General features: G+C 38.1%; 1 protein-coding gene across 1 annotated transcript; it reads right to left on the minus strand.

Annotated features, from left to right (window-relative positions):
• Positions 1 to 3810: 3810 nt before the first annotated feature.
• LOC122570372 lies at positions 3811 to 15323 on the minus strand. Its single transcript, XM_043732597.1, has one exon. The coding sequence runs from the start codon at positions 14143 to 14145 to the stop codon at positions 12460 to 12462; it is 1686 nt and encodes a 561-aa protein (XP_043588532.1). The 5' UTR covers positions 14146 to 15323; the 3' UTR covers positions 3811 to 12459.
• Between the last annotated feature and the right edge of the window lie 3515 nt (positions 15324 to 18838).

The raw sequence follows: 18838 nt of genomic DNA on the forward strand, positions 1-18838 counted from the left end.
GTGCGTGCACGTATATGTAACTGTAAAATTGTCGCGTTACCTTCTAACTGTAATGCAGGCTATTGATGTTCTCACGGCGAAATTACATGAAAACTTAACAAAGATCATTTCTCTCTTTACGCATTGCGTACATTGCCGAACGTAATTATTTCAAACACTTTCTGATGTCTCGTACAATTCGAATGTTTTTCTCTTCTGCTTTTATCTTCTGGATGTTTTGCTACAGATCTGTTATTTCAGTTGCTTCGTATCTGTCTTATAATTTAAAGTAGTAAATAAAATAAAATTTTGTGAGAGCTTGGCAATAAATGTAACGAGAATATTGTTATAATACTCTTATGACCAGCAGTATACAAGCACTTGTTTTATTATTTGAATTGTTTACTTCATCAATTTTCTTGACACTAAGATTTCTCTTTGATGATTCTTGCTAATCTTGCTCACTCTCTAGTTGCGGAAGATTAAAAATTCTAGGAACAAAATATCGTAAAAAGAGAAAAATAATATTTCCTTTTTATTTTCCTTCAATTAAAATTAATTTTCTCAAATTATCGTAAAATTTATGAAAACTGCTCGATCAAAGTTTCAGTTAATTGTAAAATTATGTACTTCGAATGGAACGAGTAATTTTCTCGATGGCACATTCCAATCGATGATTACCTTCAATGTGAAAATCACAGTTACGCATGTGAGATCTTTCGATTCTACATTTTCACCCCTTCTCTCGTGTTTTTTAAACGAGGACGCGTTTCTTATCTGGTAATCATGCCTTAGGAAATTATGCGTATTCGTCCTTCGGTTGTAATTACGATTCTGATTGAATACCTCCATTGCGGAAAATCCTTGGAAAAATAGTTTCAAAAAGAATCTGAAAGTTTTTCGAGAGAAGATATACGAAGAATTCTCTGAAGCTGTGGATAGTACTTTATCGAAAATTGCATTTAAAAAATCTAAACCTTGAGAATAATTATTTCATAATCAATGTGGAAGTTTTCCAGAGGAAAATCTATGAAAAAGTCTCTGAACGTTCATAAAATTCTTTAAAAGAATCTACGATTACTTAAATAATGATATGTCGAAAATTTAGTTATTTAGAAAATTTAATTATTATGAATAACATGTATCTACAAATTTTGAAGAAGTTTTCATTGGGGGTGGGGTGGATCTTTATTCTCCCGAATCTTTCCCACGATTTAGTTGCCGACAGTTTGCCATCATATTATAATTTATGAATTATTCGCAGTGCTCGGTAACTCTTGTTTGTAAATTTCAATCTGTAACGGGACTGCTTGTGTTACCATTGTTTTAGTAAGTACTGTTATACCGTTCACTCCCACGTTGATACGGTATAGTTGTTGGGAAAAATCAATTTATTTAAAATTGTAAAATCCTTTGAACAAGAAAGATTTTATAAAAAAAAAAAAAAGCAAAATGTATCTTCTTTGAGAATAATTTTCTTCTTATAATTTTTCTTCAAACAAAATTAATTATCTTCAACTATCATACAATTTATTTCTTAAATTTAAGAAAATAACTAATACATATAAAGTAATCTTTGTACCTTCAAATATCTCATAATTGCATAAAAATCCGTAATCTATTAGTTACTAGATGATAAATTAAAGATAAAACTAAAAATAGCGATATCAATGATTTGAAAAGGAGGAAAACGGATTTTCTGAGTTACGTCAGGTGCAGATGCACAACGAAGGTCGATTCTCGCGCGTTCAGAATCCAAGGCTGCCTTTTTATATTCTTTATATCTTGTCATCGTCCAAAGTAATCGTTTATCATCATCGAGGATTATTCCAGAAGCTCGTCCAAGTATCAAAGTGTAATTCCAATCGTAGTTTAGATGGATGTTCTGAGACTTTCATAGCGCTGAGGAAAAAAAGTGACGTACGAACACGTAATATACGATAATTAGCTGTAGGAACGCGAATCGGTTGGATGCACTCGACCTGCCGTAAGGTTGGCACGTCTAAACAGCTGGTGTCATCGCCTCGATCCCGGTAATCTGCGTATCACGAGAATTCTAAGACTGATCAACCGTGATGCTGTTTTTGCAGATTAAACGTGACGATTGGCAGTGATCATGTGCAACGAGACACGTTTCTTCGTGATTAGGAGACTTGTTAGTTCCGTTTATTGGAGACGAGTTAATGGGAATCCTGTTTATTATGGCCGTAAAAGTGGCGCAAATAAAAAATAAGAAATATCGGGAAGATCGATGTTACGCTTCGAAATTAATCTTCTGTGATTAATTATTAATCGAGAACTTTGGACCTCCGAAACTTTTATTTCGAAACTGAACGTTTCGAAACTAATCTCTAATGGTTAATTTCTAATTTACTACGACCAAGTATTATATAGCGAGTATCTGAACCTTCGAATGGACGATTTAGAAGCCAACCTTCTTGAAATTAATTTGCAATTATTAATAAACTTAATCTAGAGTCAGTCATCGTGGAAATTTCCAAAGAAATCCCAGCGAAGCGAACAAGTCGATGAAAACAAGGAAACGAGCCAATAAAGGAGATCCAAGGAAATTTCATTGAAATTCTCGACACGTTGAATTGGAAATGCAACACGTCTAACGTAGGTCTACCAATGAAGGATTCGCAATAGAAGAGTTCAACGAGACTCGTTTTCAAAACCGTCGACGAGAAATAAAGAAGGAAAAAGGCGTTCCACTTAGGCTGCCAATCAAGGCGATTTGCATTCCAGGGACGTTTACCGCGATCGCGAAACTGGCGTATCGTCGGCTGTGGTTAACCCTGAAAATTGCACGCGAGAATGGAATGTGGTCGACGAATGTGTGAGTGTGAAGAGACCAGCGTATAGTCAATTACGAAAGTCTACACATCTGACTAATTATCGCTATCGACTGAAAATAGCACACAGCACATAGCACCACTCAAGTATTACGTTATTTATTGCTTATTTTATTAAAGCTGCTTTCTATGTTAACATCTATCGAATTCTGTGTATCTCACCAGGAAAACTAAAACTGTACTATTTGCTATAAAATTATTTATACTTACATATCGATACAATTATTGTTGATAGACTTGCGGACGTTTATGTAATTTTATATCTTTATGAATATAGATAAAAAAACAAAATTAGATGGAAATTTGTTTTATCTACTCAAATGATAATATGCACTTTACTTTGTATATTTCGTATATTTTTGCATAGTACGTGCATTTTTGCGATTTCAAATTTCCTCTAAATACACAAAAATCCGCAGTCTAGCGTTGTAAAGTATTGAATATCAATGAACCTCTTAGAACTGACTTCAAATTGATCGTAATTCCATTTTTTTATTAATTTTTTAATTTCACCATATCGGTACACGATTCTAGTATCTAATCCCTAATTCTCAAGGAACAAATGACTTAAGTTCGCCTATGGTAAAAAGATGTCATATAAATAATAGTAAATTGTAAGGTGAATGGAAAAAAGCGATGTTTTGCAATATCATCGCATTTCTGCACTTTTCAATTTATGGAATTGATCAATGTGGCTTCTGAATGGTTCGTAAGATGATCCACATCTAGAGATGCATTTCTCTTCTTTTTCTGTTAGGAATATTTCTGTTTTAGGTAACAGAAGCTTTCTTTTTTATAATATACTTCTTTTATAATATTTTTTATAATATGTTCAGTGTTTCGTTTGTTAAGTCATTTTTAAGAACAACTTTCCCAAATCGAAAATTTTGTAATTTGTGCTATTTCTCCACTCAACCTCCCGATTATTATCTTCCATTTTCCTTTCAGTTTAGAAAATTAAAATTCTGCTGACCGATTTTTAGTTGCATTGTTAGTTTATTATTAATTAATCTTGCATGGCAATCGACACGTAACAATATACATAATATGTTCACAAGTAATTCAAGAGGATAGGACGGATCTCCGCTTCTGGTACTTCATGCGCGCCATTTTTAGAAGAAACGTCTTCGCTCTCCTCTTCGAGCTTCAATCGAACTCGTCCCATGCAGAATGCTTACTATCCAATTTACAAAATTTATCACGATACTTTTGCGCACGCTATAGAGATCAAATATAGAATAAAAAATAAAAAATCCGGAACACAACAAAATTGAATCGAATTAAATCAGATATGCCTGTCAATCTTCCAAAATGACGAGGATAAAATTATTTCATCTTACGATTTCCAACAGCATTCTTCCGGAGGAAAGATTATTTTCTTAAACAAAGTGGCTAACAGCGATAAACTTTAATCAATAACAGCGAAATTTTAATTTTTATGCCTCCTTTCAATTTAGATCTCGATAGAAACAAAAATTACGTTATTTGAAGAATAAAAGAATACCTGAGTTGATGTTCTTTTTAATTTTAAACTACACAGATATTCCAAAAAAAATACAAGATAAATAGTTGAAAGGGAAACTCCTCGACATTTATTGAATATTTCGTGCACAAGGAAATAGCACTCTGCATGTTCGAATCGGTGATCTTTAAAAGGCTTACGTAAGAGGATGGATGTAGACATAAGCGTGTCACGAGAGAAGTTTGCATTATGCAGGGCGACACGAAGCTACCAGAAAACAGATGCGAGAAGACTCCATCGCGTTCGCCGTGTGATAAATACATTTTCATTACGGTACACGTCCGCGAAACAAGCACAGACCACGATAAATAAATAATCGTTTGCGCTTCGTCATGCTCTCGCGCAACTGAGTCACACAGAAACCAAACTTATCAACTCCATCGACATCTATCTTGTGTTTTTTCAAAAATTAAACGACGTAAAATCATATATTCTAGTAAATAATGATTAACAATAATTTACTTACTATTATTATTATTATTATTATTATTATCGAAATAAAATAAAAAGATTGTAAAAAATGAGTCTTCGATAAATTTGACTTCTGAATGGCCCAATCTCCGCTTTTCGTTTAACTCTTCGTTTGAACAGCCCGTTTCTCCCTTGATCTGTTAATTTCTTTTCACCTCTTTCTCTTTTGCTTTACTCTTTAACGGTTAGTGTTGATTTTATTCGTCAAACGAAGAGTTAATAACAATAATTCCTGCGAGAAAATCCTAAGAAACTGTAACTACCATCGACCGTGAACGATTCGTTTCACCCTTCAACAGAAATGTACAATTATTCGCAGAGTAAAACACGATATCTTTTTGTTATCCGCAATGCAATTATTATCGAAGGTTGAATTTCATCGAGGAAGGAATATAAGAGAACTTTTCTCTGCAAATATTTGCCACGATTTAGACGATTCTGTTCGATCGAAGGGTTTGTTTCGAGTACAATAATTATCGTCGAGTTGAAAACACTCCACTGGTTGAAACTTCCTATACAATCATCTGGCACATACGATTAAATAAATAAGTTCCAGTTGCACACCTCCTGCTCGACTTGCAACTCTCGAAGATCGATTCTTTCTTCTTCCTTTATGACACCGGGCTGATCTCTGTTACGGAACTGTTAACCTTGTCCTCGATCGCGATTAAGAACCGAGGACGTCGAAGGCAGCCGTGTGTCGCTCTTTCGAGATTTCGTTCGATCCTTTCGCTGTGAAGCTAAATTTACGAATAACAAATTCGATAAGCTCGACGAAAAGCGGACAAAGTATTTTTAGTATCCCTTTCAATACTTTCATTTTATTTTCGAGTAAATTTTACTTTAGAATAAAATAAATGTATTAAAGTTAGCACAGGAATGAAGAGTATAACTTTCATTTTATGTGATATTGGTTTTACTATATCGTAAAGTATTTTCAATGGTTGCGCGTTATATTAGCATCGATATTAAATCTTCGTACTACTTGTTATTAGTCGGCGGATATTTATGCAAACCAAAAATTTGTCTGTCCGCAACTGGAAGAATGGAACCTAAGCAGAAATTTTCTTTACCTGCTAAAATATCATAACTTCGGATATTCTTTGTATTACTGCACATATTGTGTGTACTCCGTGTAGTTTTGCATTTTCAAATATCCCGCGTAATAATAATCGCGTAAAAATCCGCAGTCTATGTATTATTTCATTTTATCTTACGAATCAAGACGCAAAATAGAAAGTGAGATTACTAGATCGCGGATTTTTTATGCAAATTCATATTTTCGAGAATATAAATATGTTATGAATACATATATATTTGTGAATATATATTTAAAAAAGTAGAACTTTGGTAGAAAATTGTCTTACCTACCAAGCATCATAGAAAGCGCAATCTGCTTTGGATATTTTACATTATGTGTATTCTCTACAATTTTGTATTTTCAAATTTCCTATAAATGCATAAAAATCCGCTGTCTAGAGATTACTTATGGTACCACCTGATAATTAACACGTTGACTGCCACGCGAATTTTATATACACATTCATATACTATTTTGCACTGGGATTCGCAATACATTGAAATACACCGCATCGTGTAATGTTCGATTTTTACAAAATATTATATCACATTTGCGCACCTTGTTCTAACAATGTCAATGTCTAATTAACAATGTCTAAGTCATTCATATTGTTAATAATTTTTCAGTACATGAAATTTATCTTCTTTTAAACATACTAAAAAAATATAGTAACGTAGGTGACCGATGTTCATCGTGGTAGGCAACGTGTTAAAAAGGCTACTAAAACTAATTTTTGTCAACCTCGAGGAACAAACGAGCGAAACTTCCGTTCCAGCCTGATAACCTTAATGACTAGGCGAATTCACGAAAACTCGCGTGTCATCCCCATTAAGTTTGAAGGAACAGGACACTTCTTTCTGTTAAATTCAGCACAGCGAAGGAATTAAACGTGACATTCTGAAAGGAGCAAAAACAGTCGCGATACAATTTTGCAAAGTCGGACAATTTATGGCGTTTGGCACTGATTCCCATGCTGGCTAACGCTTCGCTAACGCTTTGCTAAAGCTGTCGCTGTTTATCGAACTTTTACAGAATAAAAGCTACGGCACTCGTTGCGTGCACAGTTAACGATTCGCTGTCGAAGGGAAGAATTTGTGATTGTAGCGTGGAAAATTGGATAACCAATTTGACAAATCTTTTTTTTTTTATTACTATAACGAATGAAACAATTGGAAGATCCTTGTCATAAAATGCAACTGAAATTGAGATTTCTTCTGTGTATTTTTCCAGTTCTTTCTGACTTTTAGTGGCCAATTTAGCAAATCATTTTTAGTACTATAACGAACAGAACAATTGGAAGATCGTTTGCATAAAATCGAATTAACATTGAAATTTCTTCACAGAAATTTTCGAAACATTCTGATTGCTATAACGACACTGTATTTAGATTCGTTTGAGATAGTGACGCCATCAGAATTGAAGGTCCACTCGAGAACAATCAATTTGCGAACAGTGAAAGGAATTTTCGTCATGTCGCAAGATAGAGACTTCAGTTTGTTGCCTGATAAGTGTCAGTGGGTCGTCAGTGTTTCATAAACTCCTTCGGCCACCGAATGTGGTTACGAAAAGCGATTACGTGGCCTGTCCACGTACTTATTTCCGTTTGTTAAACCCATAACTACGTCGTGAAGGCAAGAATAGACGAAATAATTGATCGTGAATATATCTTTTGGAAAAATCAACTCTGTACGTGGTTCTTATGAAAAACTTGCGAATTTTTCGGATTTTCAGCGATTTCTTCGTTTGTATGAACAATTCTTGCATTTCTTGTGAATTTTATATCTTATTATGAAAAAGATTCTTTATTCAGCTTCATATATTTTATTTATTAACATCATTTTAATCGCGCCTTTGCAAACTCTAGCAATTTTTGCAAATTACTTCGTTTCGATGCAGAATTTCTCTAATTCCTGAAAATTTCGCTATATTTTATGTATCTTGCTCCACGAAAGATTGTTTTCAATTCTCCTTTCAAGTCTTCCATCGAAAATGTATCTACGACCTTGCTGAACGAAATCATGCAACGCACGTGGGATTTTGCTATCTATGAATAATATATTCAGCGGCATAATTCGGTCCATTGCACTCGCGATACCTTGAAATTACCACGCAATTCATTCTTTTTTTCTCCAGATTTTTCTTTCTCTCTCTCTCTCTCTCTCTCTCTTATTGCAATCGTTGCGAGTTACGTGTCGCGAGAACGGAGAAACTCGTTGCGAAACCGAAGCGACACTTTTCACCGAGTCGATCAATGCGATCGATGAAGCGCGAGCAGCAAAAAGCAACGCTTCCAGGCAATGCTGCGCGATACCTATTCATTTGCATACGTTCGTCTGCCGATCATTAACCACGGTTATGCCTTTAATCCTTTTAGGTCCTTTTTCTCGTCCTGTCAGAAGATCGCTGCGCAATCTCGACTAGCAAGAAAGGAACGTCGAGAATCGTAGACGTTGTAATCTTTCCGATTTTGTTTTCCTTCCAGCCACAGACAGGCGATTGACGTCTTTTAATAATAAAACAAGGAGTTAAAAAAAGATTTGCTCCTCCCGAGTGATTATGAAACGTTTAAAAGCTGAAGAAATTACAATAGCGTTCGATTCTTCATTTAATAAGATCGATGGAAGTAATTTTGCCGGTTTTTCAAGGAAATGCGGATTTACTGATGAAATTATTCATTGTTATTTACCGATATTATTAAATATAACACACTGACATTATTTTACTTAACGAAAGATTCCTTTCAGTCTCATGACCATGGATTATTCTTGAAGCTGAAGCTTCAAATGCATTGGTTTTTTAAATATTTAAATAATATTCATAAGTACGTATTCGATGGCTTATAATAAATCTATAAAAACAACTTTAAAATATTCTCAAAGTCAAACAAGACGGATGACTCGATAAATAAAGATATTTTTCATTTTCATCGGAGTAAAGTACATATTTCTTCAAAGTGCACGGATGAGAAAGCCAGAGAGAAAAACTACGTCGAATGACGAAATATGTCGCGGCAAGCGTAACAAACTCGCGTCGGCCACGAATCGATAATAATTGAGTCTAATTGTATATGCATACGCGACGATAGGAATGTGTATTCATCCGAGCATACGAGGTATCTGTAACCAGTTTCGAAACAGGCATGCCCGATGCTTGAGCAAACACGCGCGTCTGAATCGAATAGTAAAATTTCAGGTAATTAATTCAGATCCTTTTTCCCTTTCATCGATGCTGTTAATTAAGTTTCTAATCCTTCCACGTAATTTTTTCGACGGACGAAGAATTTATCTTAATTAAAAAATAATCTTTCAATATTTTCGACTTATTAATCCAAATATGCTCGATGGATTCATTTATTTCCGAAAATATTGTACTTCTATCATCCTTCTAAAACGATACCTATCTTTCTTTGAAATTAACGATAATATAGCCCCCAAATAAAGTAGGAAATGATGATATTTCTCAAATAATTTGATATTTATTATCGCCAAATTATTGATAATTATTATATCGAAAAACGAGAATCCAACCTATTCGGCTCACTCTTCTAATTTTTAATATTTCTCTTAAAGTACGAAAATTTCATCGATTCAATCTCGAAATAAGGGGAGGAAATGATATCATCTTTCAAATTATCGCCAAGGACAAAAATCGGATCGATCTGTGTCAATTTTCTAAAGCACAGAGATCAAAATGATCTCTCAATTTTTTATTAGAACGTGGAGAATCAGAGGTCTCGCGAAATTTTCCTCGCCATTAAACCGCGTTCTAATTACGATCGTTAGGTTAATTGTCTGGAACGTGTTTGCCAGCTTTGTAAGCTGGTGATACTGTTGCACAGTGTTCGAGATTGCATCTGGGATTTCCCAGATTTCGTTCTCATAAGCGCGAAATCGCGTCGAACTATTAGACTTAAGCAATCTCGATGTCTCCGTGGTTATTAAATAGTCGTTCATTATCGTTGTATTTTCTCATGGAAAAACGAGGCCGTACGTCAAAGGAATGCGATGCAAATCCCCCTCGTGTTAATGTTGGCGCCCCTACAATCTCCTCTCATTTTTCTCATCGCGTTACAGGTCAAATAAAAAGATAAAGAAGCGAACACCATGCAAACGATCGTAATTATCGTGTGTTGCGTGGGATATTTCATAGATCTGAGTAATTAGCGGTCGTAACAGGATTTGAGGCTAATACCGCAAGGCCGGTTCGCAATTAATCGCGTTTACGAAACCTGATTTGTCGTGAAAGCGATAACGTTGATCGTTCATTCTTCGTGTTTGCGTTAACTTTCTGATAGATTCGTGTAAATTATTGGTGAATAATTTTGGCGTAGAAAATGTTTGATGAGAATCTTTCGGAGTTCAAAATCTGCTCAATCCTGTCTTTTGTAAATTAGTTAATTTTATTATATTTGAGCATTCTTGCACAACAATTTAATAACTAATTATAACATATTATAATCAATATTGTAACGATTACTACACTTTGAATATTTTTTTATCTTACACGCATTCTATATGCATTCTACGCTTTAGAAAGTTTCCATAAAAAATCAAATCACAATTTTTAAAATCTCGTTTCTCGTTTAAAATCAAACTTGTTGATTATTATATAGAAAAGTTACTACTGACTTACTAATGATATTAGTTTAACTGCGCAAGATTGCCTAGATATTATGAGACATTTCACTTCTGAGGAACAAGTTTACTGATTTTCATAAATTCATTTATGATAAATAATTGTAAATTTCAAGACAGATTTTTTAAAAGTAATGTTTGCAATATCGTTATATTTTGCTGTGCTTCAATGCATTGAATTGATCAGCATGGTTTCTAAGCGTCTTAATTATTTCGCTCTTTTCCCGAAGCATTATACGAAAGAAAGGCGGTGAAATGCAAAGTTCTCTGTTTCTTAAGGCTCTCGAAACCCTCGCCGCATAACTTTTTCTCATGCAATTAAGATTAACGTTCACGTTCTCACGAGCAAGTCGGCTGTAACTCGTGCGTCGGAGATTCGAACCGTCGCGTAATCTTTTCTAGGGGAAACCACTGATACGATTCCTCGATTATGACAAAATATAGCGAGGTTATCAACATTAATACGACAAAGAAATTTCAATCGAATTCAGAGAAAAATTACAAAACGAAGAATGACCATTTCATTAAACAAAGACGATCTTCCAATAGTTTCATACAAAATTCCATATTGTAGCCGAGTATAAGAAATTCTAAGGTTTACAAAATAAAGAGAGAGAAAATTCTTAAAAAGGTCCTTAATAAATCCTCTAATTGTTTTAAACAACATTTTATATTCTGATTAATTTGTAGAAATTTCAAAAATTCGTGCGCAATAAATTCATTGACGAATTGTCAAATAAAGAACGATTGCAATATTGGAAAAAGACGACCTTTCGATTGTTGAAAAATTTTTACGATTCCTGAGTAATTTTCTGTTAGTGAAGGAGGATCCTAAACAGAGTTGCAATTCTGCCAACTCGGAGGAAACATTGCAAAGTTGCGTGTCTGTGTCTAACGAGCTCCAGCCATTAGAACGATCTTCGTTGGACGACAATAATTCGAGCTCGTCCAATTAGCCTGTTCATTTCGCGACAGGAAGGTCGCGCAAAAATATTACGTCGTCGTCAATCTTTTCCGCCAGCCGCGATAAAAATTCTCGAACCTTTTGTCAAACGAAAAACGACAACAAAAATAATCAGTGTTAAAGAACGAAAAATTTCAAATTATATAGAGAATCGAGACATAGATAAAAATTATAAAATTCCAAATTAAAAAGTAGAAATAGCAAAAGTTGAAAACTTACGAAGAAAACAAGTAAGATATAAGTAAAACCGAAGAAATTCTAAATAAAAGAATAAAAATGCTAAAACCCCATCTGAAAATTCAACAAAAATACTTTAAAACTCAATTTATTCGAATTGCATTTCTACTCGAGTTTTTTCGATGCATCCCACGATCAAAGTCCTGAATTCGACAAAGGTGATCGACTCTCGAGATAAGACGATCGAGGTCACAGGTAGAAACCAGCGAGACGAAGATGAGGCCGGGTGTTCTTCAGCTTTTTGCCTATCCGTAATTTTCCTACTCGGGCAAGGTTCTTCCAAGAAACGAAAGCCAACTGAACCAGTCGGGCACTCGACCACCCATCGCGATTTTCCACGCTAACACCACGAACCAATCTTTTCCCCCATAAACTAGTGCCTCGATTAACAGTCCATAGACTCCAGAAAACGAGTCCAAATTTCCTATGAAAATCACTTTCCATCCAAAACAATGGACGACACCATACGTTCTTATTCAACAAACAGAAAGACAATCGGTCCAAATCGTCTGTTCACACTGCTGTCTGATCTCTGACTAAACGGTCCAGTCTCAAACAAGCTTTTTCACATTACCATGAAGCAACAAAGTGTCTTCAACAACCAGAATCCAAATAGAACAACATCTGCCTTCATATTGGACCGACTGTATAACTTCCAGACTTGACTCATCGAATAATTCTCATGATTACGATAAGGATCGACATCCAGAAAATTCCTAACGAGGTCGTGGCCTAGGTAGAGGCTGAAGCTGTTGCTGATGGTGCGAGTAACCGCTCCTCGAGTTAGCTGGCATCGGCTGTACCCTCTCAGGACTGTCATCTAGGTTCAAACCAGCCACCAACTGAGCAATCTCCCTGTCCTTCTTCTCTTCTTTGGGCAGCGCGTTTCCATTTTGCCCGCTGAAGCCCAGAGAGGCCAAACTTCCGTGACTTCTGCTACGATGCTCCGCGCGAATGCTGTATGAGAACGCTCTTTCGTTCAAGTGGCCCTTTCTTCTATAGATTCCAGTTCCAAAACGCGACTCGTTCTCTGGGCTATCAGCTGCTCTGCTCATCTCTGCGGTGGTGAGATCCGCGTGAGAGGCAGCCAGTCTTCTGGAAGCTCCTAGGGTCGAAGAATCCGCCTCAAGATGCTGTCTTCTGCCTCTGTTTCCAGCTGTCCCGTAAGTTCCAGCTGGATAAATGGCTGCAGCGGGTGGAGGAGGCACTACAGGTAGTGGAGCGTACACCGGAACGATTGGAGCGGCTGCTGGAATCGGTCTGAGCCCTTTAGGATGATGGTGAGCTTTCCTAGGTAAAGTTGCGGCTGGTACCAATAAAACTGGCGCTGGTCTGGCCAAAGTTCCTGCGACTGATCGACTGCTAGGTGGCAGAGGATGAGGATGATAGTGCTGTTGCCTCACTGGATGACCCAGAGTATGGTGTCCATGGCCATTAGTGTATATTCCTTGATGCAACTGAGGATGAAGGTGAGCTTGTTGCAAGGGATCTTCGTGAGAGGATCGGTTCTTGAGCTTCTTGAGCTTCTTGTTCGCTTTTCTGCGGACTGAGGACGATGAAGATTCCTCGAGGAGCAAAGGTTGAGAAGGTGGAGGGGGCGGAGGCGGTGGAGGAGGTGGAGCGACCAGCTGACGAGGTCTGGATCCCTTGGTGCTTCTCAGAGTCCCCTGTTCCTGATATAAACCGTCTACCTCTTCTCGACCTCTGGCCCAGACCTTATGATTCTCATCTCCATTATACAAGCTAAGGTCGTCTGTTGAGGTAGCGTCTAAACGAGTCGCTTGTGGACTGTCTAAGGTAGTACTGGATCCTCCTAGAGTGTGGTAGAGACTGTTATTCGAAGGATGTCCACTGGTGACTCCGTTGGTCGTCGCGGCAGAGGGATCAAGGCCCTTGGCGTAGCTACTGTCCGCGTACGCGTGAAAGCAACACCTGACCAGGGCGTTGGCCGCCATGTCGCGCTTGCATATAAATGCGTGACATTCGAGAACCTTGATACCCGTGGTCCGTCGCAGAACCGCGGCGAAAAGCGGCGGATGGTTGGCACTTGGCGTTCTAGCGAAGGGAGAGTCCAAGGGAAGGAACCTCGTGTTCGAGGCATCGCCGCTTCCGCCTTTGACATGCCTAACAGCAGCGCAGTAGTGCAGCGCCTCGATAGGAAAGAACCTGGTGACCTTCTTGCGGTGCTCGTCCACATTCTCCAGCAGCAGGCCGTTGCTCCAGACGCTCAGCCAGGAGTCCAGTCCACGTGCTCCCAAGGCACCTTGTTCTGGGTATAGTTCTCTCAAAGGTTCTTGCACCCCTAGCAAACCTTCCTTACTCGCATGGGGCACCGAGCTGCCTAAGTAAAGGACTCTGCAGCGACAGTACGGCGTCGCCGTATCCTGATTGGCACCTCTCATTTTTGTGTTCGTTAGGTCAGACCGTCGGATCCAATACTAGTGATCACTGATCAGTAGACCGAAGATTCTTGCGATGATTCTTCTACGTCGTTTTGGCTTATTATCCTCTTCTATCAAGATGAATACTCTCGGAAGAGGAGCAGAAACATACTACGCGTAAAGAAGCCAGCAAACATTCAGAACCATCGAATCATCGGACACCGTGTAACCATCGATTCAATTGAATAGAATTCAAGGAACACACGCGACTGAAAGGTACACACGGAACAACGATACAGAGGACTCCACCCGGTAACACACTCCACTCGCGATTACGCAGTCACTTTCCAAAGACGTAGCCCGGTTGCAAAATACGCGTGCGTGGACGAGAGAGCCGCTCTCGGCTATTTCGCAGCAGCTGTAGCCGCCGCTCGCGAGAGATCGCGTCAGGCCATTATGGCCGCCTTCTGACGACTTCCCCACCAACTAGCTACCTGGCCGTGTCTCCTCTTCTACCTGGCCTTCTCCTCCTCTGTGTCAGTCCGTTTTTCTTTCTACCAACGCGTCCCGGCCTGACTCTTACCAACCTTTTTCAACCCCCCACCAATCCTTTTTCTCCCACCTTTCTCTACCAGCCGCTCAAGCCAGGTCCTCCTGTGGTATGCGGTGTACACCAGTGGCGTCTACGTCCTCCTGGTTGCCCCTTACCTCCACGTGTACCGATCCACCGACAGGTACACACTCTTTTCACCGAGGGAACGCTCACCGACGATCGAATGGGCGCGCTGAGTGTGTCGCCGCCGTTGGAATCCAGAGGCGCGGTCGACAGGCCTCGTCAGCCACGCAGGCCGTCGTCTCTGACGTTCCTCTATGTCTCATCGGCACTCACAACTTGGATAAATGTCCAGATATACGTGTACCTATATCCTGATTCCGTTTATCCGATATTATTAGTCGAACTTTCAGCGATTACTTCCGATGTTCTTCACTATTACTGTACTGTGTTTCGCATAGATGGCGCTGAGGTCGCATTCACTTGATGACTGGTCCCACTTTGACGAATTTATTTCCTGTTTATGGCCCCTGGAGGATCGTGTTGGGTACGTAGAAGTGGAATACGAGATTGGTGTTCCACAGCGAGGTTTCTAATGGTAGAACGCGTACGGAGAGAAGGTAGGAATTGAACAGCGAGGCTGTTGACGCTTGTACGCTCCCCGTCAGACTGAGGACTGACGGAAGGCGTGAGACTTCGACCGACTGGGCCCCACTATCCCACCGGGCCCCTTCTCTCTTTCTTTCTTCTTCTCCCTCCTTCTTCCTTCTTCTTCTGATTCTCTTTCTGCCGCTTTTCTGCTTCGGGAAAGGCACTCCCTGGCAAAGGCCGTATCTGCCTCGGGAACCCTTCGCCCGATGGGGTGTCTGGAACTGTGCCGAGGAAAATGGACATTCTTCCGAGCCGATTTTGCCCAGGAACGCCGATAGCCTTCTCTTTCTATCATCGTACTTCTTTCTCGCGGAATCGAGTGATGCAACCAACAGTGTTTTGTTCCGAGCTGTTCTCGGTTGAATGGATTCCTGATGACGATGGAGGAAGCTGGAGAAATTTGTAATGGGAATGGAGAAGTGATTAGGATTAGGATTAGGATTAGGATTAGGATTAGGATTAGCGAGGAACGAAGCATGAAAATTACGTTTACATACTTTTGTAATATTTGGCTAAAATAGAGAACTTGAAAGGAACCATTTATTTTGGCCACTTTGGTGATTCTAAAATTCAAAATTTCCGGTTAATTTCAAGGAAATGAAGACAAGAAGGACAAGAGACGGTTTGATGGAATCTGATATATCACTTTCGATACTCACAGCATTTCTGAGAATTAATTATGAGTTTTGAATTGCGAAGTCGTAAATTTTATAGTCAGAAGAGTTTATGGCTACGGAAGAGAAGAAACGAATGGGTACCACCTTTTTCTTTTTTTCCATGCAATTCAAGTAATTTGCTGGAAATAACACCAAAGAAACTAAAATGAATGGTATAAGAAAAGTTACATAATGCAGGAGAAGATAAAACCATGTACAATGTGCATTACTAAATGCAGGTATTAAGACACCAATCTTCTGCAGAATCTAACAAATTTTAATTTATTTAATATTTTTATATTCTACATGTGCTATACTAATGAAACAACGAGTTTTTTTAAAAAAAAAACACAAGCACACAACTGAAGTAATGAAAAGCATTCAACGTGTATCAAATATCACATGTTGTGATACAACAGGTGCGTTCATATTTATACATTTTTCCAACAAATCAGACAAAATTCGGTAAAAGGCATTTTTATAAATCTGACATATATCTGAAAACTTAAGAATTAGAATTTCCTTCACATTGATAGTTTTATTATTATTAATAAGGAATGATTAAATCTTGCGGTTTAGAACGTGGAAGAAAGTACGCTTTTTGTGTTGCACAGGCAGCTTTCATGAAAATTAACAGAATCTGTGTGTCGACACAGAATTTTCGACACCCTGATTTACGGACGAAATCGCAGGGAAAGGGTTAACACGGATTACTCGTGAAAACGATACACGTTACGATCGAATTCATGAATACCCCGTTCATAAATATTTAGCGAAGCAGTTTCGCGTCGCAGCGATATATCTCGTGGCAAGATTTAAGCATCGACGTCTGAACTTTGAAATTCAGCTCTCCTTTAAACCACGGTACAATATATTTCTAGTGACAAACGTCCTTTTCATGATTAAATCACAGATACGTTTTTCAACGAAAGCTGTTTCCAAATTTTCTCAAAATGCTATGTCAATTTTTCCAAAAGAGGAACAAAAGAGATAAGGAGCAAAATTACAATTATCCATCGAATGCCTCTCCAAATTCCCCAAAACAGATGTTCTTTCTTTGTTTAAAAAAATCGAGTGTTCGATGAAAGTGCGCTGTAAATTTTGTTAGGTCAATTACGAATTCAAGTGCTAATGAAAAGTGTACGTAATAAATCAGAAACTCCTCGGAATAAAGAGTGGATTAGATAACGAAAGGAATTGCAACGCCAGTTTACCATTAAATGGCAATGATTCGATTTTCACAGACGCGTTCCCTTTTCAAAGCATTAACGGCGAATGCTTCGATTCGTGCAGTTGCGCAATAAATATTCGCGATTTCGCCTTCGTGGCCACGCGACGAGCCGCGAAGCGAAGCGGACATCCAGACGACTCGACCTGGAGACCTGGAATCGGCCTCTGTCAAAAGAGAATTGTAAGCGTTCACCTCGTTCACTGTGATCGTGCAGTCTCTGACCTATAAAGGACAGGTCGGCGTATGTGATCTTACATACAGGTGTCAATATGTTCGATACTCGTCACTTAATTAGTTTTCTCTCATTTGTCATTTTATCTGCAACGTATTTGTATTTCATTCGAGAGGAGGACCATTAGCCATCGTAGACAGTACGACCATTGATTCATACAAATATTCAAACACTTCTAGAAAATTTTTATGTACATATTATAGGAAACATTTTGAAATCTCATTAGCACTGCAGTAAGAGTATCATGATCATATGGATAAAACTTGAAAAGGATCTGAAAATTTATATTAAGCTGAAGATAAGAGGAAACTGGAAGCAGAGAAAATCAAAGTATTCGAACAATCAATTATTCTCTATATTAATAAGCCACGATACTTTATCGTGTATATAATGCATTAATTGCACGTTTAATACTACTATTCCTAGTGTATATTAATTTTTTACTCGGTGTATGTTTGCAATAAATCTTCTGTAACTTCCTCGATTCCCGTTAGTTAGTGGAAATTGCAACGATTCTGTCGTTCCGTGATATACAAATTTTTTATTCTATTTATGAGATCTAGCGATTCTTACCTCTTAGAGATAACATTTTTAATTACGTAAAGCGGACGGCTGTCAGATATTAAACAACATATGTTTCGAACTACCCCTATTAGTTCCAAAGAAGAAACAGCATGTAAATGTTGGCGAATGATTATACATATACTAGGAATTAATTATCATTTTGCATACATGTATATAATCTTTAGATACTCTCCGCTTATCACAGTCGAATAACTTCTATCTCGCACGAATTCTTTAATTAATTTAATCGCTATAAATCGCATTAGGTACAAGTTGCATTATCAACTTTTTCCCTCCATCTAGAATTAACATCTACACTTTATAATCTGAAAATTTCACACTCCAATGACCCACGATAAGAAACATTAATTACACGCGCTAATGAGGAAGATTTATAGACCTTGCTTTTATTTCTAATAAATTCTAAATCGAATCAAAATTATAATTTCTTAGTTACCTTTTTTTTTCTATCTATCTGTTCGTTTTACAGGATGCCCCGTGATTGAAAACCACAGGTGGGAAACACGTTAAGTCACATTTCCTGTATTTTATATAATTATTCATTTTCAAGTGGTTTCACAAGACAAAATCTCGCGAGTTGGCCACTGTCAGGGTCTTCGGTCACGCGACCCTGATTCCATGTTTTCTGGCTTCACGTGACACGCTCGCGTTCTACGATTCCTCGCCGCTTCCTGTACTCGCGACTAATTACATGGAAAACGTCGTCCGCTCTTAATCCAAAGGGAAGACGTAGAAATTGTGGGGGAACGGCTCTTCCACGCCGGAAATTCCAACCGGAATTACTCATAGTCTGCGTATGACGCTGC

Source organism: Bombus pyrosoma, linkage group LG8 (assembly GCF_014825855.1).
Source record: "Bombus pyrosoma isolate SC7728 linkage group LG8, ASM1482585v1, whole genome shotgun sequence".
NCBI classification, from domain to species: domain Eukaryota; kingdom Metazoa; phylum Arthropoda; class Insecta; order Hymenoptera; family Apidae; genus Bombus; species Bombus pyrosoma.

What these genes read in the sequence shown, in the direction of transcription:
- LOC122570372 (XM_043732597.1), bottom strand. Translation starts at nt 14,145, where the DNA reads ATGAGAGGTGCCAATCAGGATACGGCGACGCCGTACTGTCGCTGCAGA.